General features: G+C 36.8%; 1 protein-coding gene across 8 annotated transcripts in view; it reads left to right on the top strand.

Moving 5' to 3' along the window:
* Positions 1 to 27963, top strand: part of INPP4B (inositol polyphosphate-4-phosphatase type II B) — a gene marked incomplete at both ends in the record, with an annotated part of 387908 nt that overhangs the window by 200158 nt on the left and 159787 nt on the right. For 6 of the 8 annotated variants that reach the window (XM_080697036.1, XM_080697033.1, XM_080697038.1 and 3 more), the window contains 3 exons: positions 7236 to 7366; positions 7718 to 7822; positions 24774 to 24882. In XM_080697036.1, coding sequence (XP_080553162.1) covers positions 7236 to 7366; positions 7718 to 7822; positions 24774 to 24882 — 345 coding nt within the window. Of the gene's footprint in view, positions 1 to 7235; positions 7367 to 7717; positions 7823 to 24746; positions 24883 to 27963 lie in introns of all 8 variants that reach the window. The other 2 variants (XM_080697032.1, XM_080697037.1) reach the window with 1 other exon arrangement.

Below are 27963 nucleotides of genomic sequence, written 5' to 3'. Positions count from 1 at the left end.
ACATGAATTTTACAAGTATTGTTTGGAGGTCAATAACCCAATTTCTAAATATCACCCACTCAATGTTTATTCATGAAGTATATTCTATTTTGTTTTTATTTTATTCTTTTGCATTCTTTTGCTTCTGGTGTGGAAAGTTACAGGAGACAGGAAGGAATAAACATGGGGAAATGGAGTTCAAAGCTTTGTTTTGCTCCTTTGATTGAAAATATGGAACAGTTTTACCTCGTTTTCTTCATCTATGAAATGAGAGATTTTAGAATATGTTTGAGCTTTCTCCTCAGTGTAACATAATGTGTGATTATGTTGTTGTTTTTGTTTGAACTTAAAGGATTGATTCTGATGTACCATAATTAGATAATCTAATATATATATATGTATATATATACACATACATATACATATACACACATATATGTATGTATATATACATATAAACATATAAACATATATACATATATACATAAATATATTTATTTTGGTACTGGGGATAGAACCCAGGGTCATTCTACCTCTGAGCTATTTTTTATTTATTTTGAAACAGGGTCTCACTGAGTTGCAAAGGGCCTCACTAAGTAGCTGAGGCTGTCCACGAACCATGATCCTCCTGTCTCAGCTTCTGAATGCTGGGGTTACATGTGTGTGTCACCATGCCCACCTCATTATAATCTAATATATTTTGAGACTGATAGCAGATACTATTAATACATTGAAACAGCAAGTGTAAACTGGCATAGATGGTTGCTCTACCTGAAAATATGCTGGTCCCATAACAAATAACAGGGAAAATCTGTAATATAACACATGCATACATATTCAGAAGAGGCCCTTTTCATCTCTGCACATAATTATGCTTTGTACATTATTTATGAACCAAATAACATTATGGCTTTTCATTTAGTGTTTCAACCACCTGCTCATGATCCCCTTTATATCTGTTTGTCTGTCTCTCTATGTATGTATGTATGTATGTATGTATGTATGTATGTATCTATCTATCTATCTATCTATCTATCTATGAGACAGTGGAGAAGCAGATTGCACAAATGGGGCCTAGGCAAGGGACAGTGTAGAAGGTACCAACTCTATTGCAAGTCCTTGGCTATGCTACCAAGGAGATCCAGTGGGGCTGGAAGTATCTCTGGTGAGAGACAGTGCTGCTTTGTGGACTTTGGGGAAGCAAATAGGACAGTTTCAGCATAGACCTTTGTGGTCCTAGCATGAATCAGTGCCTCCTGCATCATGGGCATGCTTTTCATTTGGACTACAATTCCTGGTATGATGCAGGGCTCTAGCAGGGACGGAAGCTCTTGCTTTGGATCACACACTGACTGTGACTGGAGCTATCCAAGGTGAACCAGGAATTGCCTGGACCCCATTGTGTGGTAGAGGAAGAATGCAACTGTAGGTAGGAGCAATACATTTGAAATTGGACTCAGATACAGAAGGTATGAACATGTATTGTGAAGAGGTTTTGCGGGGTCTTATTGTACGGATGGTTCTTACTCAACGCACTATACTCACACTGGAATTCTGCTCTAACTAGTTTATGGAGGAGGAAAGACCTCAAACTCGTATGGGTCCACCTGAGGTGGCCTTTAAGGTTAATAGTGAAGGAAATCTACTCAGTGGGGCAGGAGAGCAAATAGATTTCTTAGTATCCACTTCACTTGGAGAAAGAAATGGCTGAAGGTTCAAATATACACTGAGCATTAGCAAAGTTAATAGCCTCATGGATCTGAAAAATTATTAGAAAATTAGATGCACAAGATATGGGCAAGAGATATGTAGATATGCTTATAAGAGTGAGCACAGGGTCCTTATGGCTCAAAACCATGCATATAAGACAGAAAATACTACAGAATGAATACTCTACTGCCAGCAGCACACTATCACCTGTGCAGCAGACATGAGCCAGCCTTTTTCTCAGCTGCTCTAGAGTTTATGCACTAGACATCAGAGAGAATGGCCACGGTGACAGTGTTAGGGGCCAGGCATGGACCCAAGGGAATGGCCTCCTGCTCCAAGTCTAACATAACTACTATCACCTTTAACTGTTCAGTGCTAGAGACAAACTAACAATAAGCTGCTAAGCTTATACCATTCATCATGGCATTATGGAGATCCAACATCTATTTGGTGGGAGCTTGATTGGCCAGAAGTTAAGTTGGATGCCTTCAACTCAACCTTGGAGCAGCAACTTGCCCTAAGTGGGTGACATTCAGTCCAAGTATCTGGTCTATTTTCCTTTCCCAATGCCACTGATAGCACCTGTGCCTGGCAGCGCACAGAATGCTTGGTGCAATGGTGTGTCACTCCATGTAATATTGCTCCTACCAAGGGAAACTTGCTGCTGTATTTATGAAATATGCAACAACAGTTTACCACCACAACATGTTCACCCAGAAGCCAAAGACCTGACCAAAGAGTGGAGTACTGTTAATCACAAATAGGTTAGCTAAGGCAGCAGCATGGGGTGTGGGGGCAACAACAGTTTAGAATTATATTTCTGCCCTCTAGGATGAAATGATATACTAAACTGATGGGGGCCATAGAATGCTATGTTTACCATAGCTAGAATCCACAGTTATGGCATAAGGACAGGCTCTTCTTATAATCCGTGTCTGACTTGTGATTTTTGTGTTTCTTTTATCTGCAGTCTTAGATTTTGCTAGTTAGAATCCTGGTTCTTGTGGCAGAGGAGGGGGTGTGGGAGGCTGTGGTGTCATGGGACAAACTAAGGGTCCCACTTCTACAGGAGCTGTGATAGGTCCACTTATGATCTGGTTACTAAGTGCTTCTCATATTCATGGAACAGTAAATTACAATACTCATCATCAAGAGGAGATAGTGCTACACAAAATGGGAGCAGGGAAATATATACCTGCAACTCAGAGTCCTCCGTGCCCAGATATGAGTTAGGAGATTGACTTTTGAAACTGGCAGTCAAAAGTCTCTCTGTTTAATAAACTTCCAGAGTGTAAAATCCTATTATGATGTTCCTTGGTTTGTTTCATATAAAACTAGAAGTCTTAGAAATAACCAGACATGTTTTCTACACATCAGAAGAGCAAAGAAACTAAGGACTTAATCTCTCAGGATTAAGAGTTCCAACCTTTATCATGTGGAAACTCGGACAAGCTGTAGCACTTGTGAGGTATGGGGAAAATACTGAATATCTGGTATGAGACCAGTGATGAATATATTTTAAATTCCTAGGAATCAGCAGAAACTAACTTGGTTTTCTCTCTAAGTTCGTTTTTTCTACATCTTTATAAGTCATTAGAGAATTGCAACTGTCTACCAGTTTGAAATATTTTTATTGAACTTCTCTCTTGCTTATATGTGAGGAATTTTGGTTTATATGTTATGGGGGCATAAGAAGATGGTGCAGGTGCATCTGAGTTGTGTAAAGGGCTGTGGGTCCTGGGCCCAGTTTACGTGATTTCCTATACTGGCTGCACCTAAAGGTGTCTTCATGTTTTTGACCACTTGATTAATGGAGAGTCCCATATTTTTCCAGGTTGTAACCTTCTTACATCACTAGCTGTATCAGCTTCCCTGGGGATGAAGACTAGGTTTTAGCATGACCCTCAGTACTACCTGCCACAGTAATATCCTCAGTAGTTCAGGAATCCATCATTTTACCAGATCAGAGCCAGGGAAATTCTGTCACCACTTGAATATTGCTTGCCCAGTGGCTTCCCAGAGGGGACCGATTATACAACAGGAAGTAGAGATAATTAATGCCCTAAAGAAAGAGTCTTTACTAATGGACTATAGAAATACAGTAGGGAGTAGCATTCAGGAGGCTGAGACCGGAGGATCGCGGTTCGCGGACAGCCTCAGCTACTTAGTGAGGCCCTCTGCAACACACTGAGTTTTCAAAATAAAGAATAAATAAATTTCAAAATAAAGAATAAAGTTTCAAAGTAAACAATAAATGTTTCAAAATAAAGAATAAAAAAATAGGACAAGGGCCGGGCGTGGTGGCGCACACTTGTAATCTCTACGCTTGGGAGGTGGAGACAGGAGGAACGTGTTGATTCGGAGCCAGCCTCGCTGGCTTAAGAGACCCTGTTTCCAAATAAAAAAATGCAAAATAGGTCTGGGAGTGTAGCCCTGAGGTAGAAGGGCTACCAGGAACCCCAGTGCCACCAAAAAAAAAAAAAAAAAAAATCAGGGGATGTAGCTCGGAGGTCAAATGCCCCTGGGTTCCATCCCCAGACCCCCCCCCCACACACACACACACATACACACACAAAAAGATGTAGTAGGTAACTGGCATTTAAAAATCTCTTCATTTAATAAACTTCCAGGGTGTAAAAGTCCTATTTGATGTTCCTAGGTGTGTTTCACACAATCCTAGAAATCTTAGAAATAATCAGATATATTTTCTACTAAATTTCTGTACAACTCAGTAATATACCACCTCATGTCTATTTTCTTCTTTCCCCTGGATAACTTTTATTTGTACTTTCCAATTCGCCTTGGATTGCTTGATCTTAGGTGCTATTTTCTAAAGACACTGAGATGAGATACAAACCAAAGATTTTGAAATCAAAGGTTTTTGTTCAAAGTGACAAATTAAAATATAGTCAAACAAAGCCCTAGATTTCCCTAAGGAAAAGATTATTAATTTTTATGCATCCAGCATTTTTCTCATCTATTTTTATTTAACATACCAATATAATTAATTTATTTCAACATTTAGAAATATATAGCAGTTCTCTTACTCTTCTGTTATAATTTCATAGACTTTTCACTGCTGCATATTTATCCACAGTTTCCCTATATTAGAACTTCTCTGAATGCAGAGCGACAGTAAGTTGGTGGTTTGTCCCTTTTAGGATGTATGTCTTTTCTGCACCATCTCTTATAACAATCAGCCTCATCTATGTGTTTCTCCACATAGCAGACATACTGAAGAGGTGCAATAAGTTTTAACAATGGTCTGGACTCTGCACACTTGATTTCTAGTTATTCTGTGTGTCTTGTTCAACATTCTCACTGCCACAATCAAAAACAACTAATCACGCAACTTAGAGGAAGGACGATTTATTTGCTCACAGTTTGGGGAGATTCTGGGTTCAGTCCATGTGAGGCCAGGGTCGGAACTTCAAGGGAGAAAGGAGGGGGGGGGGAGAGAGAGATGAGGTCTACACTCACATTGTGTAGGATGAAGTCCAGAAGCAGAGAATAGGCAGGAGAGAAAGAGCCATATAATCCTCAACACAACCTCAGAGCCCCCTTCTTGGTAACCAAGCTTCTCTTCCAACACTGCTAGCTTGTTTCTGTGAGGTCTCAGGACACATTCTGAACCCAAACCATTATACCATGACCCAACACTCAACTTTTCTGAGCATCTTTTGTCAAACTTCTCTTAGACAAGGAGATTGTAAGTGTTCCACAGTGAAGTCATGGTTTACTCTGACATTTCCTCTCTTTTCATCATCCCTCTTTAATTGTTCTTCTGGTGAGTATTTAGAGAACATAAATTAGAAGCCATTAGTGCATCTGTTAGTATTAAATAGGAAAGCTTAGCTAATGTTTCCACTGTAGCTATGTATTGGAAGCAAAGTCTGTAAACTTATCTATTGAATTGATGTATTGTTTGCTTTCTATCTCAGATCTGATCCAGTTGTCCACATTCTTGTAGAGGTGGCTCTTTCAAGCCTTTGTAATTGTTTATTTTAATTATCATTGTTTTGTCCTTGATTTAGATATCATGCCATTTCCCAGTTTTTCAGTGTCATGAATACCCTTTACTCTCATTGTCTATTGATTAATTCTCCCATGAAGGTGGTATCATGAAACCTAATCTTTGGAAAAGTTGAGAATGAGATTAACGCTCACAGATATTATAAAGAGATCAGGTGAAAAGCATAGCATCATCATATTGCATTCCATTTTTTAAAATTTTTATTGGTGGATTGTAGTCATACATCTTAATGAAGCACAAGATGGTAGAGGCATACACGCACACATCACTCATTCAGCCCTTACCCAATCCACACCGCATTTCCTAACCTTTTTCCTCCTTCTCATGTTTGGTACATTCACAAACATATCGGAGTCAATCATTGCATTCCCATTGAGACAAAACAAAGGAAGGTAGCAACATTTGAAAGCCAGTCATATTTTTGCACATGATTCATTATTCTTGCATTTAACAGAATGTTCAGGATTCTACATCTTTCGTATTTATTAGCTTGGTATTTAGCATGTTTCACGACCAAAATAGCAAAGAAGGTTCATTATTGCTGGTTTAATTAGCCTCATGAAAATGTTGTTGGTAAAAGGTTACAGAAATGAGTAAGAGATCTAACCAAGCAGCATATTAGACCATTTATCACTATGGTTTTAAAAAGGCAGTCTGATGATTTAAATTAACTTGGCCAAAGGATAGAGATTTAGATAAAAGTTAATAATTGGAGCCTAAATGGCATGCTTAGTTCTTCCTTTTGATTAAGAGGGTACAACACATATGCATTTAGTGTTTAAACTCTCCTCTTGGGAGAAACTAATGCCTCAGAAATTTATACCTGAAAATTATATTTATTCCTTATCTTAGCTTTAAAAATTATAACTACTCTATATTACACACACACACATACACATACAATCGCACACATGTACACTCAGTCACACACACATGCATATGTACTTATAATTATCTGAGTATCGCCTGTTTCCTTCAGACATAGGAAAATAGCCCATTTTAACTAGTTTGAATTTGAATGATTGAAGCCTAGAGCTTTATGTTGAGGTTTTAATATTTTCTCTTTAATGAAATGTCATCTCTACATATTAAAGATAGTAATTGTGCCATCTTTGTAAAGTTTAACTAAGAAATTTAACATTTTTTTAGTAAGCTCATGAAAGTTTCCTAAGAAGGTATTTGAAGTTTCCTAAGAAGGATATTTCTTATTAACTTGATAGGCCTGATTAAGTTTTCTGCATCTGTAGATTTAAGATAAAATTAAAGAGTTTCTACCCTTTTTTGATTCTTTTTTTAAATTACATCATGTGCTTTTTTGTTAAATAAATTTTTATGGGTGCATTGTAGTCATACATCTTAATGGGATAAAAAATCTTGTGGAGATATACATGCACACATCACCCCATCAGCCCCTACCCAGTCCCTAACCCTTCCTTCTGCTTCCCTCCTTCCCATGCTTGGTTTCCTGATTAACTTTGATACTTTTTTTTCTTCTATATATGATTCTTTACAGAAACCAGGAGCTAAAAGAGCTTGGTGAGCTTTCTCCACACTGGGACAATCTACGGAAAAATGTCCTTACTCACTGTGACCAGATGGTGAATATGTACCAAGACATCCTGACAGAACTTAGCAAGGAAACAGGTGTGAAAGAGTCACTTTGCTTACTCAAACCAATTAATTGCATTCCGTGCATGTCACCTAAAAACAATAATAAACACTACAGTTATGAAGATGAGAGCAAATAATTTTATTTTTACTTTTTATTTCTTTTTCTTTTGGCACCTAAAATGAGTAAAAGTTGTCCTATTCTACTCCACAATAATAAGGATGATTGGAATACTCTACGTAATAGAATTTCTGCAAAGATAACTCATACATACAGGTTTTATTTTTCTTTCTAAGGGTCTTGTGATATTTTTTGTCAAATATATATTTCAACAGAAATATATTTACTTATATATTTACTAATAATGCACAATTTTTTCTTCCTAGGATCCTCTTTCAAATCAAGCAGCAGCAAAGGAGAGAAGACATTAGAGTTTGTACCCGTAAACCTCCACCTACAAAGAATGCATGTGCACAGCCCTCGGTTGAAAGGTATATATTTCACTTTTTAAAAGGACAAATGATGTGACCATGTGTACTTTTTTTTTAAGCTTGACTATTGGTAGAATTCAAAAGTATAAGAGTTTTACAGAAATTACAATGAAATAATTATAGCTGGTAATGATTTAGAAGCATTCAAGATGCTATGATGTGTTTCTTGCTGCATTTCTGAGCAATATTTTGTGAATGTGGGAACTGAATTGAGGGAGAGAACAAACACACACACACACACACACACACACACACACACACACACACACACACAGTATCAGCTCCATTAAAAATAGTGTTCCGTGTGGCTAATAGTTAACAGTTGTGCCACTGCTTGAATTAGAGAGGGAGGGAGGGAAAGAGAGAGAGGGAGAGGAAAGAGAGAGGGGAGGGGGAAACAGAAACACAAGAACAACATGTTTTTCCACTTTCTTTAGAAACCAAAGTACGCTGTTTCTCCGACTTGGTGTTTACCAATAGAAACACTCTTTCCTATGGTAGTAAAACAAGGGCCCCGGTAAGATTAATTAGGTGGAAGATGGTAGAGTATTTTGAAATACTCGCTTTGTCAAGGAGAAATATAGGTTTTCATAGGCATACCTGAATCTGGTTTGGAGAAACTGATATGGTATTATATTTTGTACCCTATTATGCTCTTACTGTTTCTTAGTATAATTTAAATATTCTTCTCCTATTTCCTTTAAAACTATGCTTCTATCAATTTTCTATGTATATCTAAGATGACTATATATCTTGGTTTTTCAGAAAAAGTTGTGAATTGTTATGTTTTTGTCTAAAAATTACTGTTAATATCACCCTTTATACCCTGCTCATCTTGAAAATTTGCTTATTTAAATAACAAGCACTATAGACATACTAGTAGTCTCCTTCCTTGAAGGGGCTGAAAGTTACTTTCCTCATCGATTCTTTCATGGTAAGTCCAATAACACACATACCAATACACATACATGGAAATATCTAAGGATATATTCTCACACCCTGTTATTTAGCCATTGTCAATAGGTTACATATTTAGGAAAGTTAGAATGCACGAGTCCATGTGTACTATTGGTGGAAATGTAAATTTATGTAGACATAATAAGTGTGGGAGTTTCTCAAAAAAATAAATATAGAACTTCTCTTTGATCTAGAAATTGTATTTCGGAGTTTATAACCAAATAATTGAAATCGGGATCTCAAGGGCATTTCTACATTCTTGAGTTCATTATAGCCTTATTCTCAGCTGTTAAGATGTAGAAATAAATGTTCACTGAAGAACAAATTGGTAGAGAAATTCTACTACACAAAAAGAATAGTGTTTGATTCAGCCTTAACACCCCAACACATACTTATTAGGAGAGACTTCTTTAATAAGAGGCCCAAAATATCAGGGAATTAAAATAATTATTAATAAAAAGGGGTGGTGTTAAATTAAAAATCTGTGCAGCAAAGGAAAACATCAAGAGCCCAAAAAGAAAGCCTACATAATGGGAGAAGATCTTTGACAGGCCTCTGATAGAGGACTAATATCTAAAATATGCAAAGCTTAAAAAACTTAATGCTAAAAAATCTACTAAAAATGGGCAATTGGACAGAACAGACACATCTTGAAAGAAGAAATACAAATGGCCATTAAATATATAAAAATGTTTAACATAAGCAATAAGGGAAATGCAAATCAAAACTACACCAAGTTTCCATATAATTCCAGTTACAGTGGTAGTCATCAAGAAGAAAGACAATCATAAATTCCATTGAGGATGTAGATAAATAGGAACCCTATATACTGTCCGTGGCTTTGCAAATTAGTGCAGCCACTATGAAGATCAGAGTGGAGGTTTCACAGATATTGTTAATGGAACTACCCTATGACCCAGCTATACCATTCCTGGACATCTTTCCAAAGGAACTGAAGTCAATATATTATAGTGATACGTGAATATCCATGTTCATAGCAGCACAGTCCACAATAGTCAAATTATGGAACCAGCCTAGGTGTCTATCAACAGATGAAAAGATCATAAAACTGTGATATATATATATATATATATATATATATATATATATATATTCTACTCAGGAATAAAGAAGAACAAAATTATGTCATACACAGGAAAATGGATGTAACTTGAGAATAGTACGTCAAGTGAGATTAACCAGTCTAGAAAGCCAATAGTTGGGTGTTTTCTCTCACATGGGGAACCCAGAGAGAAATAGGGTAACAAAACAGATCTGAGATAAAGAACTCTAAAATAGTCACACCCGTATATGCAAAGGGTTGAATGGTGGTTTTTAGGGGCTTTGTGGAGGGTAAAATAGGAGAGTATTAAAGAGTACAAAGTTTTATTTATGCAAGATGAATAAGTCCTAGACATCTACTGTACAAAGTACTATAGTATACACTTCAAAATTTACTAAGAAGGTAGGTTTTATGATGTGTTCTTATTATATACAGAAACACACAAAAATAAGAATAAAGAGGGTGAAAGGAAACTTTTGGAGGTGGTGGGTAGCTTTATGGCATAGCTTGTCATGATACTTTCAAAAGTATATATTCACACTTGTCAATTTACATATGTTCAATATGCATAGGTTTTAGTATGTCAATAATACCTCCGGAGTGGTTTCAAAGGAGAAGTAAAATTAATTCTGTTTTTAAGAACTTTTGAGGCTCTATAATCAGAAAAATTGTTTGTTACTTTTTAGTTTTTGTATACTGACCCTATACATATGTATATATGTATACATATAAAACCAGCTGATTTGTATGCTTACATGTGGCTATAATGATCCCGATGTATAGTTTTATCATATTTTATAAACTCGTTAATAATCTAAAATTTTAAGTTAGGTCCTTTTCACCACAAATTACATCAAATGAGAGAACTCAAAGTGAGATAGATGACCAAGTAATTTAGAAACTTTTCTTTGAGTACTACCAAGAGTTTGAGCATAACAATATATATTTGTTTAAAAAAATCATCCAAGGCCACATATTGATGTCATAAAGGCAAAGTAATTAAGTGTTATCAACAAACATCTTTTTCCTAATAGAAAATATGAAAGGGGCTTTTATGATATCGTAAATAGTTGTATATTTTGGAGCCGAAGGAACCTGAGTCTGAATTCCAGCTCTCCTGCTTTTTATATATTGCCTACACCTGTTGTTTTGTTCTTTCAAGCAGTATTGTTGCCCTCATTTCTGTTCGTGCAACCCAGGAGGGTAAATATCTAGGGTCTTGCAACAGCAACAGTGCTCTTGTGTCTGTGATAATTGCTGTCACTCGAACAAAATGGAGCTGTTTTATCAGAACCATTGAGACTAGAGAAAAGTAATCAAGTAAGGCCCTATTCAAAGACGATGAATTATCACAGAGAAGAAATAGTGAGGTTCAGAGAAAAGATGATTTAGAGAGGCATTTTGGAGAAACCATCACATGTGAGTTCTTAATGACTGATGGAATGAGGTAATGAGGGAAGAAGGTAATTTGGATTAGAGCCAATGATGGATAACAGTGTCCTCAGACCAGACAGTTATTTGGGACCAAATTGATGTGAATTCATATTTAATTATGCATTCAGATATTTGGTAATGATCCTTAATATACTTCCACTAAACAAAGAAAAATTATTATTGAAGTGGCCTTTTACTTTATACTTCCTTCTTAAAAATAAACCAGTCATGCTGTTTGCCAATATATCATCTAAAAACTAGTCTAAAATAGGATGAAAAAAATACACATTAAGTTCCAATTCTTTGCTTTGAAAAGAAGATACTTGAAGCCGTGAGAAAGAAATTTAGAAATACAGAGAAAAGTTTATCCTAATTAGTTTGGATTGGTCTTTGTATCAATTTCCTAAAGGTGCTATAACAAAATACCATAAACTGGTATGCTTAAACAACAAAAATGTATTCTCTTACAGTTCTGGAGGCCAGGAGTCTGAAATCAAAGCGTTGTCAGGGATGAAATTCCTCTGTAGCTCACAGAGAAATTCTTTCTTAATTTCCACTGGATTCTGGTGTTTTCCAGCAATCCTTGACTTACCTGTGCTTGTGGTACATCTCTCCCATTTTCTGTTTTTACATGTTTTTCTTCTGTGTCTTTATTTGCCTTCTCTCTTTATGAGTGTATCTCTGTGTCCAAATTTCTTTAAAGACATTGCTCAACTGGGCATGGTGCTTATTCCAGTACTTGGGAGGCTGACACAGGAAGATTGCAGGTTTGCCGACAGCCTCAACTCCATAGTGAGGCCCTCTGCAACTTAGTGAGACTCTGTTTCAAAATAAAGAATAAAAAATGGGGCTAGGGGTGTATCTCTGAGGTATAATGTCACTGGGTTCAATCTCCGGTACTGTAAAAAATAATAAATGAAAAGAGTAAAGACATTGGTCATATTGGACTATAGCCTATCCTAATGACTTGATTACATTTGTACAGACCCTATTTCCAAATAAGGCCACATTCTGGTGGATTTTAAAAAAAAACTCAAAACTCATAAAATAATAAAAAAACTTCTCATTTATGATCACAAATATCAGGAAATATAGAAAAAAGCAAGATTTTAATGTTATAGGTCTAGGGGCAACACTTAAATAGATTTCTGACAAAGCTATTAAAAGAAAGACTGATTTTTCTATTTGAAGATCTAAGGAGAAAATGGGAGAGAGGACTAGATAGCCTAAGAGTTAAGTAAATTAAAAAGCTTTAAATTTTATTCTGTTCTTATTTTTCTCCAAACTATTCATGTGTAGCATATATACACTATGTATACATATACCTATACACATCGTATACAGAGCATATTAAATTATGTTTTAAGAATATTTGTTTGTGGAATTAAGTCAAAAATTATTATTTTAAATTGGAATTCAGATAAAATAGGTGCTTGTAGTCTAGATCCCATCTACACTTTAACTTAGAGATTGGAAGTTACACTGAAATCAGGAGGCCCTGCCCTGTACTTCTTTGGCTTTGGCCAATTTTTTTGAAATCTCTGAATGTCAGTTTTCTTAATTGTAAAATAAACACACTAAAAGTGGTCACAGGTGGTGGTGAACCAGATCATCTACTTGTTGATGTAACATACTGAACAGTTTTCTCAGTGTAGTTCAGTTTGAGATTCCATGTTGCCTACTGGGATGTCTAGCTGCATTTTAGAGCACATTTTTCAGGTAATGGTGCAAGGAAGATTAGCTCAGCCTTGATAATTCACTTGTGAGTTATTTGGGTGTAGTCTCTATATTTTTTATTTTAACCACTAGTAAATTATATCTGTCCACATTTGATTAATTAGCCTGATATATTTGGAGAAGCAGCTTTGCGAATAATAGAGGGCAGATTCACCAAATAGAAGGCTAATGCTTAGCTCTTAAAACAAGCAGCTGGGCAGAACTAATGTGAGGTCTTATACTGACAAATGAAATAATCTCCAGTTAATGTTAGATTCCCCCAGACCGATTATGATAAACTTTTGTCCATTTATCTTAAATACAACCAATAGAATGCCGGCTCCAACAGAGATTAGAGACAGTACTGGCAGCTGATGCAAACAAAACCCTTCAATTCTGCTAGGGAGAAATGGGTAACAGGAGAAACTCTGATGAAGTAGGAGATGCTATGGAGGAGCAAATAAGGCGACCTAACTGAGGGGATGGGATGGGGAAGAAGGAAACTCTCTAAAGCACAGTATGGACTTACACAAACATAACAAAGTCAATCACTAAGCCAAGCATGGGAAGGAGGGATAGGGAGAGAATAGGGTGGGGATGGGTAAGGGCTAATTGGATAAGGTATGCATGTATGTCTCCACAAGTCTTTTATCCCATTAAAATGTATGACTAAGGCCGGGCGTGGTGGGCACGCTTGTAATCCCCACGCTTGGGAGGTAGAGACAGGAGGATCCCGCAGGTTCGAAGTCAGCCGCACGCGCTGGCTTAGGAGACCCTGTTTCCAAATAAAAATGTAAAAATAGGTCTGGGAGTGTAGCCCGGAGGTAGAAGGGCTTCCAGGAAGCCCAGTACCACCAAAAAAAAATAATAATAATAATAAAAAAAATAAAATGTATGACTAAAATTCACCAATAAAAGAATTTAAAAAATAAAAATATAAAACCCTTCTTCAGTATGCTTGGATAGATTTTATTTCTAGAGGATATCAGCTATGAATATTATAACAGATTTTACATTATTTTAATATTTGATTTTAATTGTTATAGATATATAATAGCATAGTATTATGCTTTGCTATAAAATGTTATGAATTCAATTTAATGCAATAGATCTTTCATTCCTCCACAGAGAAATTGTAGTTTAGTGCTAGTCTATAGCTAGTAATACTTTAGCTAAACTTTAATAAAGTTTTTGTAATCTATACAATTAAAGTTCTCTCTTATATAACTCTATGTAGCTCTGCATTATTAATAATAAATAATTATAACTATAAGTGCTTTGTAAATATTAGATATTTATTCATGTTTTTGTGTTGTAAGCCTAGTTCCCTTAGAGATAGCTGACTGGATGATCCCAGTGCCTGGAATATAGTATGTGGGAGAGAGGGAAGAGGGAAGAAAGAAAGAAAAGAGAAAGAAAGGCAGAAAGAGGAAGGGGGAGGAGAGAGAGAGAGAGAGAGAGAGAGACAGACAGACAGACAGACAGACAGACAGACAGACAGACTGACTGCAATGCATGCTTGACCCAACCTAAGTCAACTGAGTTTCTCAAGTAGGTTTAGTCTAGAGGTCGAGAGACAATCTCTGCTCAAAGGGTAAACTCTAAACTGTGTTCTAAGGAACCAAACAGTGGCCATGTTCTCTATGGAAAGGAAAATCAGAGCTACAGTAATGAAGACCACAAAAAGAGACAGAGAGAGTATCTCATGGCTTTTTAGCTCCTGATATGAACTCATAGAGGACTAGAAGTAGTGAAACACACCTGCCAAGCACACGTAGACACACACACACACACACACACACACACACACATCCATCGTTCCTGTTATTTTGTTGTTGTTGTTGTTGTTGGTTTTCTTTACAGCTTTCTCAAGTAGGAATCTGAGTTGCTATGGAAAGGACCTTAACTAATGCATATTTAAAAATAAAACATAACTGCCGGGCGTGGTGGCGCACGCTTGTAATCCCCGTACTTGGGAGGTGAAGACAGGAGGATCGCGCTAGTTCGGAGCCAGCCTCGCTGGCTTAAGAGAGCCTGTTTCCAAATAAAAAAATATAAAATAGGTCTGGGAGTATAGGCCGGAGGTAGAAGGGCTTCCAGGTACCCCAGTATCACCCCCAAAAATTAATGAATGAATGAATTAATTAAAAAAATAAAACAACACAATTATTTTATGAAGTTGCACTTGGAATCAGGTTCCACGGTGGGTAGATTCTATTGCATAATTGTGGATGACAGCTAACCCCTCTGGCCCTTCATCTTCCAATCTTTACAGCATGAGAGGGAAGAAACAGACAAGAGGGTCTGTAGGAGAGAGTTCCCAGTGTCATATCTCAAGAATTTGGGTGCATCACCTTACTGATGAAGCATATTTACCTTCAGAGTAATTCAACAAAAATGCCACATTTCTTGAACTATATTAATGGAGATTTCCTTTATAATCCTTCAAGCCTTATAATTTTATCCAAGGGGTATTGTGAGCCATTTTAGAGTCAGAGCTTATGCTTAAATTGTTCCTTGATATGAGATCAGCGTGTTATTATATTTTTTCATAATTAGTACTATTTTATAGTTGGTGAATTTTTTAAAAAGTGTTTTGGAGAAAAATATAGTTATCTAATTCCCATTATGAAATGACTTTTAAAAGTCTACAAAGAAACTCTATTATGAGATTTCAAACCAACCTGATATTTTTAGCTTAAGACTTAATTGCTTAATTTCTACCTCCCTGTGACATTGAAGTCTTTTCCATTTTCACAGTGCCAAAGACAATTTTTAAGATACCATAAAGTGTCAAAAAAGAAAGATGCATATTTTAAAGAAAGACAAGAAGAGTTTTCACTTACATTTTCTTCAAAACATTGATTTTTATGCCTCTTCGTACCAAAATCATAGTATTTTGGTTGTACACAGCTCAGGGCTACTCAGTTCATGAAGATACATGATTTAAAGAGTAGTAGAGAGATTTAAAAAATGAAAACAGAGGTCTTACATAACAGATTATTACCTTAAAGTTTGGTTTTCTTATTGACTCATTTTTGTATATTGTTTTTCTCCTAGAGGAAAATTTTTCTGCTTCACATCTTCACTTTCAAGAATATAACAATGCTTTTTTGTTTCAAATTGCAATTCTAAACTTAAAGGAATACAACTGGCCACCTCGAAATTAATATGGCACTTTAAGTGTACTTTATTATCAAAAAATATCAAGAAATAAACCACCTACATAGATTAGGCTTGTATTTTTAGTAATTGCACATGTAAGTCAAGCCAGAAATATCCTAGCTGTCCAAACATTAAGATATTGGTAACTGATAATTATCCAATGAAAATTGCAAAGTAGTAAGATTCCTTAAAATGATAAACTTGTGATTTTTATAGAAAGTGTTCGTTTAGAAAATTAGTGAATAGCCGGGCGTGGTGGCGCACGCTTGTAATCCCCACGTTTGAGAGACGGAGACAGGAGGATCGTGCAGGTTCGAAGCTAGCCACGCTGGCTTAAGAGACCCTGTTTCCAAAAAAAAAAAAAAAAGTATAAAATAGGTCTGGGAGTGTAGCCTGGAGGTAGAAGGGCTTCCAGGAACCCCAGTACCACCAAAAATAAATAAAAAAATAAATACATAAATAAGTAAATAAATAATAAAAAATAAAGATTAGTGGATAAGTTTAAATGTGACAGAAATTCTCTTGACTAGAGTGAAGGGTTTTGTGCATCTGTAGCGACTTGTTCCTATTTCAGAGCGTGCGACAGTGACATGCTCATAGCTGGAGAGCGGAGCTGCTTCCTTTGGCTTCAATTCTCATCCCTTCTGAGAAGAACGTTCAGTAGCTACTTTCCAGTTGTTTACTTCACAGTCACTCTTTGGCTGTGGAAGTTAAAAGTTTAAAACTTCAAAGCAACTTTTTGAAGATCTGGAATGTACAAAGGCTATTTAAGCTCAAACTCTTTGAACTTCTACAAAATAGGTACATAAGATCTAAAAATGTGAGAGGTGGCTCACAGCCAGATGGAAAGCATCAAAGGGTAATATAGAAAGGTGAGAGGGACAGGAGAGAGACCTTGTTTGCTTTTTCAGTCTCCAGATCTGCAGAAAAGATTTCTTGGTATAAACGGACTACCTTAGTTGAATGGGGACAGGAGGAAATGAAAGAAATGACTTGCTAGAATTAAAAGGAGTGGGTATACTTCCACGGGCTTGCTGGTGTGCAATTTATTCCATGAAATTCAAGGATGAACAATGCTTAGGGACTTTCTTCCTGTTTTTATTTTCTCCTCCTTGGCAGTTTTACCTTTAAGAACATCTAACTATATCTATAGTTTCTTTTAAATACTGATTATTGCCAGTCACAGTGACCCATGGCTGAAATCCCATTAGTTAGGAAGCTGAGACAGGAGGAGCCCAGGTTTGAGGCCAGCCTCAGCAATTAAAGAAGACACTGTTTTAAACTAAAAAGTAAAAAAGGATTGGGAGTGTAGCTCAGAGATAGAATGTTTCTTGGTTTAATCCCTGGTATGAATAACAACAATAATATGATAATACTATTATATTGTTATATATAATAATATTACATTATTATATTATATTATTACATTATTTTTACATATTGTATATATAATAGATATAATATATTGTTATAATATAATATTATTATTTTGATGTTTTTAGTATGTAAATATTCCTAGAATTTTATATCCCTTACCTACTTTATTTTTAACTTCTTTAGTATTGTTTAAACTGATGATAAATGGTAAATAAAATGATAAAAATGATCATTTATATGGAAAGGAGCTAAACTAAATAAACATTAAAGAACATTGGATCTTACAAAGCCATATACATAGGGACATAGGTAAAAATTAAACCACTTTCTTTATAGAGGAGGATTAACCAAATATGTAAGCATATTGATAATGAGAGTCAAGTTTCTTAATACTTAAAAATGTTGCAAACACACAAGCAGTGAAAATGTTGGAGAGCAAGTAGTGCAACCACTAATGTTGCAGAGGAAATGTTGCAGATACATGAACAGTGAAACTAGATGAATGTCCAGGTACTGGGTTGAAGTCAGAGGTATTAGTAAGGACTCATGCTTTTATTATTGTTGGTAGGATAGATGGACAGAGAGGTAAATAGATAGAGATGTGTGCATGTCTCAGGTAAGACGTGTGCACTTATTTCTTAGCTGTAGCCACTGACAGTAATGGAAAAGAATGACCTCGCTGTGGCAAGGAGCATGATGTATCCTTAGACCTTGATTTGGAAATACTTCTATCCAATTAGAAGAAGAGAATTCCTTGAAAAAAATTGAGTGATTTCAGGCCCGAGTGAGAGAGATACAAGATGTATCTGAAGCATCTTGTGGTTCCAGAAAGTAAGAAAGTGCTTTAAATAAAAAAATCTTGAAAATAGAAGGGACATATATGAAGGCTAAGGGAACCAAACTTTTTCTCAAGTGACATAGTTGGCACAACTTGAAAAATGTAAAGATAGTATCATATCATAAATCAAAGGACAAAATACTCATGTGTTTTTTGTTATGTGTGTTAGTCAGCTTACGGTTACTATGACAAATACCTGAGATAAGCACTTATAAATAGAAAAGGTTTATTTGGGCCACAGTGTTGGCTGGGTTGGGTTAGGTCTGTGATGAGCAGCACATCATGGCTGAGAATTAAAAGAGAAGGGAAAGAATCCAGTCCTCTTCTAGGGTAGTGCTTCTAGTAATCTAAAATCTCCCAGCAAGGCCCATCTCCTTTTTAATTTTTTTATTTATTGGTGCATTATAGTCATACACCTTAAATAAGGTACAACATGGTGGAGGCATACGTGCACACATCACTCATTCAGCCCTTCCCCAATTCCCAACGAACGCATTACCTCCCCTCCCTTTTCATGTTTGGTTTAGTGATCGGCTTTGATGTTTGTTAATGTACACCATGTACATCAGAGAATTTTCCTCTCCCCATCTCATCCCTCTCAGGTAACCTTATTTGCTCATCTATAGTTTCTCCTCCTTTGGCTAGAGTTCCTCCTCTGACCCATTTTCTCCCTAGCTTCCACATATTAAGAAGAGCATCCAACTTTTTACATTTTGTGACTGACTAATCTCACTTAGCATAATTTTCTCCAGTTTCATACATTTCCCTGTAAATGACATCATTTTTTCCTTCTTTATGCCTGTGTAAAATTCCATCATACATATTCCCATAGTTTTGCAATCCATTCACCTGTTGATGAACATCTTGGCTAGTTCCATAGTTTGTCAATTGTGATTTGTGCAGCTATAAACAAAGATATGCATAAAATAGTTTGGTAGTTGGTTTCCATTATTTTGGGTAGACATCCAGAAGTGAATCATAAGGTAGGTTCCTTCCCATTCTTCTGAGGATTCTCCATATGTTTCCAAAGTGGTTACATTAATTTACAATTCAATCAACAGCGTACTAAAGTTTCACTTTTCCACACCCTTGCCAGCATTTTTTTTTTTTTGCAGTATTGAGGATGGAACCCAGGGGCATTTTACCTTCAAGTTACACTCCCAGCCCTGTTTTTTATTCTTTATTTTGAAACAGGGTCTCACTAAGTTGTGGAGGACCTCTCTAAGTAGCCGAGGCTGTCCTCGAACTAAAAACCTCCTGTCTCAGCCTCCCAAATGCTGGGATTACAAGCATGCATCATTGCACCTTGCACTGCTTGTGTTTTTAATGGGGGTAGATGAAATCTCAGGGCAGTTTTGATTTGCATCTCTCTGATTGCTATTAGGGCCCATTGCTTAAAGGCCCCATCACTTCCCATCACTGCTGCTCTGAGAATTAAGCCTTTATTAAGTCATAGGTCTTTGGGGGAATATTCATTATCTAAACTATGGCATTCAGACTGGAATATTTGGGAAGGCTCCTGCAAGAAGCTTGATTATAAAACACATGGAATTTCAGTGGCCAATAAAGAAATGCGAGGGGGATGAAGATGGGAAAAGCTATACTAGAGAAGAGAAGGACAAAAATGTGAAGACTTCAAAGTACAAATACTATTCAAGAGATGTAAAATTGCTGTTGTAAACTGGAAAACTGTTGGCCGTGACTTTACACACTTTATAAATACCCTGGACAATGTGACCAAGAAGAAATTGGAGGCAGATGACAGATGACCTGAATTTGTTGTTGAGAGGTTTGACTGTTAATTTTTTCTTTTATCAGTATTTAATATTTATGAGGAGGGATTGAGTATTGAAGGCTGCGCTTGGAGCAGAGTGACTGACTGGCCACCCATACTGATGGGTGAATGAACTTCCACACTGAGCTGAATCAGAGAGAATAACATTAAGATTCAGTAGTTCTACTGAGAGGAACTGAAAGAGGTCACCAGTGTAATAAAGATCATAAACATTGGCAAGAATTAAGATTTGCGTAGCAGAGGTTGTAAAACTGATCAGGAATAATAATCAGGGAAAGAGGGGAATTGGAGTGACCCTGAGAACTCTACCCTGAAAGGCTTAAGGAATGTGATGTCCATACTGGCCATAGGTCAGGAGGAAGGAAAAGCAGGTCAAGATCAAGAAAACAGGTTAAGCTTCATAAACTGGTTGATAACAAGAACCAGTTAGAGATTGGATTATTCCTTAGAAGCGGTCGAAGCTAGCCAATGGTGGAGGTTTTTGTAGGTCTCAGTTGAAATACAGTGTGTAAGCACTAAAAAGAATGAGTTCATAAATAGAAAAGAGAATTAAAATCAGCAAAAGTGAGAACCTGCACAGTAGCTTGCCCATATTTTTGGAGTTGCACAATAGATGGATTTAAGAAACGCCAACTCCTTCATGTACATTTAAAAATGATCAGCTCTTTTGCCAGGCGTGTTGACAGTTACGCTTGTAGTCCCCGCGCTTGGAAGGCAGACGGGTGGATCATGCAGGGTCGAAGCCAACCTTGCTGGCTTTAAGAGACCCTGTTTCCAAATAAAATATAAAATAGGTCTGGGAGTGTAGCCTGGAGGTAGAAGGGTTTTGAGGGACCTCAGTACCACCAAAAAAAAAAAAAAAATCAGCTCTTTATTATGAGAAGTTGACATTCTTTGAGCAACTCACTCACCTCCTCTCCCTGCCACTTCACAGTCTCTTGTTTCAGTCACAAATCTCTAGAATTCCCAGGAGCGGTAAAGTGAATATAGAAAGTCAGTTCCAGTTCCTAGAAATTAGCTTCAGATGATGCTGAGTTAATGGAGCGGTGGAAGAGGAAGATTCACCATGAGGCCAAGAAGACTGACATCTCAGGGCCTCTCCTTTGCCTGGTCCTCTTTCAAGGCTCTAGAAAGAGCCCTGGTAACATGCTGGCAATTTAATTGTTTTTGCAAATTTAGCAAAAGCAAGTTATTTAAACCTTCCTCAGTGAAAAATTCTGTCATTTCCTACTCAAATTTCCTCTCTTGTCCTCTTTGCCTCTTGCTAGGTAGTGCTAGACAGGCCAAGGACTTCTGAGAATCTAGAGGCCTCTCAAGACATTGTTTTGAAAGTTAAATTAGAAATGCATTTAGTTTGGGCCTTAGGCTAAGAGAGACATTATATTTAATAAAAAAAAAAGCTTTGTTGAAGAATAATTGATTTACAAAAAATTGCATGTATTTAGCAGATGTAATCGATGAGTTTGGACAAAGACATCAACCAATGACCCCATCACCACAACCACACTCAAAGGCCTAAGTCTCACCACTAGGACCCTTGGGGTCTTGTTATTGTTTTAAGGACACTTAACAGGAAATCTACCCTCTTAAAAATCTTTTAAGTACAGAGTAGAATATCATACAGCAACTTTATAACTACTAAATAGGAACCCCCTTCTTCCCCTCAACTCCTGATAGCACCATTGTATTCTCTGCTTCTGATTTTGTCTGACTTTGAAACGGTAAACACAGAAAATGGCTGATTTTTTTTTTCTTATCTGTCTCACTTATTTTACTTAGTACCAGGTCTTCCAGGTTTCTCCCTCTTGTCACAAATGGCAGGGTCTCCTTCCCAAGGCTGAGCTATCAATTTTGTGTTTTGTGTGTGTGACTGGAGAGATGTAACATGCACACTGTTGTACTTTCATGACGATTTCCCATTTTGCATTTAGTTTAACACACATGCACTGATTCTTTTTAGAAGACACAGACTCCATCTATTTTCCTTTTCAAACGGAAATGTCTATTTTATTAGGAAATGAATAAAAGCCAGAATGTCATCTTTTTAAATTGATGAACTTATATTTTTATTTGGCACTGGGAATTGAACCCAGAGTCATTCTACCTCTGAGCTACATACCCAGACCTATTTTTTTTAAAGGGTCTTGCTAGATTGTCCAGAGTCTTGCTACACTGCTGGAGCTGTCTTAGAACCTGCAGTCCTCCTGTATCAACCTCCCAAGTATTCATATTTCAGGTGTGCACTAACACACAGCTGTGGGCTTACTCGTTATATATGAAATAATCATAGATGACATCTACTTATAAATGATCACTTCTAGCTGGGCATGGTGGCACACACTTGTAATCTCAGTACTTGAGAGGCTGAGACAGGAGGATCACAGTTTTATGGCCAGCCTCAGCTACTTAGTGAGGCCCTCCACAACTTAGTGAGACCCTGTTTCAAAATAACGTAAAACATAGATCCGTGGATATAGTTCAAAAGTAGAATACTCCTGGGTTCAATTCTCATTACCACAAAAAAAAAAGAAAAAAAATTATCAGTTCAAACTACTTCCAACTCGATTTTTCATTGCTGAGTAAACTAAAACATAGAGAAAATAAATAAATTTCCAGTGCCACACAACTGGGATCTAAATTCAGAGACTCAAGTTCTAGCTAGTAACTTAAAACCCCAGCGAACACTGGGGGCCATCTGAGATAAGAAGTCAGAGCATCCTGGGTATAAGTTTTTTTGAGCTTTATGCTGAGCACTTCTCACGGTCCTCAAGTTTCTCATCAGATAAGTGAATGTGGATTAGAATTTGCTCTTGGTGACTGTTAGTCAGCTTTCCATTGCTATGATAAAATGCAAGAGAAAAATTACTCAAAGGATGAAAGGTTTACTTTGGTTCAGCTTTTCAGAGGTTTTAGCCTGTGATTGGCTTCATTGCTCTGAGCCTGAATTGAGATAGGATATTATGGCAGAAGGTGGAGGAGGAGGGAGGGTGCTCACTTTAAGAAAGCAAGGAACCTGAGAGAGAAAAGCACTGGGGATATGATATTGTTCCCAGGGGCACAGCCCCAAACACTCATGTCCTTTAACTAGGTCCCACTTACTGTAGTTTCCACCACCTCCCAGTAGCCCCTTCAACCAGGATTCCATTCACAGATTGAGCCATTGAAAAAGTTACAGCCCTATGACCCAATCACTTCCCCAAATCCCCACCTCTGAATGAATATCGTTGCACTGATATCAAGCCTTCTATAATTGAGCCTTTGGGGAACATTCTAGATCTAAATCATCATAATAAAAGTGGGGTGATCTTATGATCTTTTGAGAAGGCTGTGAACCCTGGCTGTGAACTAGAAGAGATGCAGTTTATTAAAACCACATTTATGTACAGATACCCTGAATTCCTTTTCTTAGCTATAAGTTAAATTCTCCTGGACTAGGAAATATTTAACTTTCTTATAAATCTGATATTCTGCTATCTTAAGAAAAACTGGCTCCTAGTTTATTACTGAGTTTGAAGCGGGCAAGAGAGTACCACCACAGAGATCCATTAATTGATTGTTCAGCATTTATATTCCTTATGATGGGTTGATTCGGACAGTCTCCTGTTTATTCTGACCTTGAATTTTTGGAATGCTGCCGAAGTTTTTCATTTGAATGCATTTATGTATCTGGATTGAAAAGCTCTGAAGAAGTTATGGTGTTTACCTGAGGCTAATAAAATAATTTATATTTTCTTAGTAAATGAAATCTAAAATCAACCAATGTACCAATACCAAAATCAATTTGAGAAGGATCTACTATGAAATTAGGTTTCTCAAATAAATTATAGTTTAACAAGAAGATATCTATTTTTGTCTTCCTTTTTATGGGGATACTTTTTATTGGAATGTAAACATGATGGCATGTCTTGAAGCCATTCTTAATATGTCTCGCACTTGTTGGCTTTCAAGATCAAAGGATTGTGTTTCAATTTAAATGTATGGATTTTTATTATAAAACAAACTATCTGGCCATAAAATAGATCAAGGAACATTTTTGGTATTCTCTCCATGCCATGAGAGAAAATTGCAAAGGTATGCGTTCGAAATTGTATGAGATTTACTATACACAAGCAGGAAATGACTATGTACAGATTAAAAAAAAAAAAAGTCTACTAGCACAGTTCTGCCCTTGAGCAAAAATGCATTAATATTTTGGTTCTTCTCCCTGGAAAATGTGGTTGAAAGATTGTTCATTATTGTTGAATTTCAATATGATTGCCAATTAAATGGTACAAAACTCAATAAAGTAAAATACACAAAAGACCAATTAACATGTTATCTCAGTAAGTATACAGAAGAATGAAGGAACACACTGTTCTACACTGTAGCATATAATTAAGATGCAGTCATAAATCAGGGAAATATTCTAACTTGTTTAGGTGCACAGGTGGCTTTTAGAAAGATGGATTAGCTTCTCATGCCCCCTTGAGATGAGAGTTCAGAGTCATTGCTACAAAATCAAAGAGAATAATTCCTCAAGCTTCCCACAGCATGTCTGCTTCATTGCAAACAGCACGCGGGAGATAGATGTTCATGGTACTTATCTTCTTGTCTCTTCCTGTCCCAGATGCTCTTTATGATGTCATCACTGTGGGAGCCCCAGCGGCCCATTTCCAGGGCTTTAAGAATGGTGGTCTTCGGAAACTACTCCACAGATTCGAAACAGAAAGAAGAAAGTAAGTAAAGACTGAAGGGAAACACACGTTCCATTACTGATAGTATCTCCTCTTTGTACAAGTCTACAGACAAGGTTAGGATGAAGCAACTTGGTCCACCATAATGACTAGAGAACATGGCAACTGCCTGTTCATTAAGTTAAAAGCAGACCTGAGCAAAGGCTTTAATGAAAAAAGGGATATGATCCAGGCCAGTACTTTTTTTGCAGCCTTTCTCAGCAGCAAATGCTGCATTTGTCAGGCAGAGGCAATGAAAAGAAGTAAATCTGAATATATAAAGTGTGGATCTTGGGCTTTAGGTTAAAGTTTAAAAAAAAAATGACATTTTGCTGGGTAGAGAATCGCTCTAAAAAGTACAAGAAAATGTCTTTGTCTTTTCCATCTTGTGATAACTCCAGCAAAAGACATTCAGATTCTCCAGGTCATGTTTTTGGAGGAAATACCACCACCATCATACGATTTCATCTTTCAGTTTCTTCTCAGCTCAGGCAAAGAAACATTATCATCTGAGTTCAGATGCCATTCATGTTTTCTATTCCTTGACAATCTATTTTTTTATGACTATTTTGACCATGCCAATAGAAAGGGGATAGCGTAAGAAAACCCTTCCTTATAATATTCATATGACACAAATTAGATGACATGCAAATGCTTTTTGAAAAGCCTCAAGGTAATTAGTCAGATTTATTTATTTATTTATTTATCTATTTATTTATTTGTACTGAGGATGGAATTTAGGGGCATCTACCTCTGAGCTATACCCCCAGCCCTATTTTTTTATTGTTGAAACAGGGTCTCACTAAGTTGCAGAGGGCCTCACTAAGTAACTGAGGCTGTCCACGGACTGTGATCCTCCTGTCTCAGCCTCCAAAGTACTCTGAAGTACTGAGATTACAAGCATGCGCCACCATGCCCAGCTTCAGATCAATCTTTTTAAAGCACCGGTATCTGATTTCATTGCCCCTGAACTCAGACATTTTGAAGCACAGTCCTTACTTGTCCCTCACCCATTCGAAGTGGCCATGATTTCACCGCATCAGTGCTCAGCTGTCCTCAGTATTCATCCTGTAGTTACTTCTTGCTTGCTGTGTCAATTCTTTCCTAATGGGATTCACACATTCACTCCACTTCCCGCCCCTTTTCCTGTTCCCTTTCCCAAGAGATTCTGTAGTTCTCCTCATCTCCCTAATTTTACTTTTCTTTCTGCCAAAACCATTATAGTAATCCTATGCAAAATTTTACACATGGTTTATCCTAAAGACTCCCCCTTCGCTATCAGTCTGAAGTTGATTTCATTTTCTTCCTAATATCTGATTTTTATTTTCTTTATAAAATTATAAAAGCACAGTAACAGTGTGTTAGTTTTTATTCCCTTTTTGGATATTTTCATAATAGGTTGCATTTTATTTTTCCTTGAGTAATAGATAGTAGTTTGAATTCTGGACCTTACAAAGTCTACTTTGTATATAAATATCATATAGATTAAGTGCAGCGGTCATTGGAATTTACATACGAGTCAGATAGTTTCTGAATGAAAAGTGCTGAAAATTCCAGTGGAAATTTTTGCTTAGAGAAAAATTACACAGATATTCATAATGCAGTAAAATCAATAATACACAGACCAGGGTCTCTTGACCTTACCCACATATCAGACTCACCTTTGGATCTTTAAAGGATTTTGTCTGTGGCACAACATCACCCCAAACACATAAAATCAAAGTCTTTGAAAAAAGGGGGCCCAGGAATTGGTCCACTTTAAAAGCTTCCCGATTGCATCTAATATATCGTCAGAGTTGTGAACTATTCATTTAGTTGTAAATGAACAGTGCTATGGGAAGACAAATGAGGGGCCAGGAGGGAAGGAGGAAAGAAATAGGATCTGCTGCTCAGAGAACCTGAAATTAAAAGCTTTATGGACATTCAGTTGGGAAGTAGCAGGGGGAAGGAAAATCTTTGAAAAAGAACGCGTGTTGAAATAATAAAGAAAAGAGAGACAAGCATAATGGCGCATGCCTGTGATCCTAGTACTTGGGAGGCTAAGACAGGGAAACCTCAGGATTGAGGCTAGCCTCACCAACTTAGCTATATCTCCTCGTTTCAAAATAACAAGGAGAAAAGGACTGGGGGTGTAGATAGGAGGTAGAATGCCACCGGGTTTAATCTAAGAAGAAGGAGGAGGAGGATGAAAAGGCGGAGGAAGAGGGGGAAAGGGCAGAGGCAGAGGCAGAGGGAGGAATAGTAAAGTCTTACAACTCACATACTGGAAAATTTTGTTTAGAGAATCCCAAATTTATTACTTATTCCATTTATTGTGAAAAGCAAACTATAGGAAATTTGACCTGGAACGACTTGGATCTGAGGAACACACAAACGTATAAAATCAAATATTTACTGAAATTTCCATGTTGTAAAATTGGGACTTTAATAGGTGTACCAAAAGTCTAATTACACATTCATTTGTTACAAACATCAGAACCAGGATGCTTATAACGCGTGTATTCACTTATGACATTAAACACTACTGGTGCTTGTTGTCTGTGATTTTCCTGGGTACTGTGTACAAGCTTGTGAATTTCTCCTCCAAATCATGAAAAAAAAAAATCTTGTTGTGGCATTGTTTAAAAGAAAGGGAATGTTACCAGGACAACACATATTTTTGTTCTCTTTGAGCATTTCTAATTTCATTAGGAAGATCAGATTCAGCGAGACCTTTCACTGAGATCCTGACCTGAAATTATAACCCTTTCCTTGAGATAAAAAGGCACCTCAGGAAAACCAAGAGCCTTTGTAAAGAAGAGAAAAAGCCAATGAGCAATGTGTTAATTCCTTACGCCTATTTTAACCTTTTATGATTTATCTGTTAATTGTCAGTAAACTCAGAACTAGGGCCATGCAAGTGATTCTAATATCAAATACCTGCCTGAGTGATTATTCTTGTTAACACCTACCATCCTGTAACCCACTACAGATTCCATAATCAGTATTAGCGAGCCCGCAATTCCAAACTGAAGAGGAAAATTATCTTAAGGAAGGCACACTAAAATTCTGCTAATAGGAATGTTGCAGGTTGTCTTTGAGCTT

This window comes from Muscardinus avellanarius (genome assembly GCF_963383645.1).
Source record: "Muscardinus avellanarius genome assembly, chromosome: 6".
In the NCBI taxonomy this organism is placed as follows: domain Eukaryota; kingdom Metazoa; phylum Chordata; class Mammalia; order Rodentia; family Gliridae; genus Muscardinus; species Muscardinus avellanarius.
The sequence above is the reverse complement of the archived record's forward strand: the minus strand, read 5'-3'. Positions and strand labels throughout refer to the sequence as shown.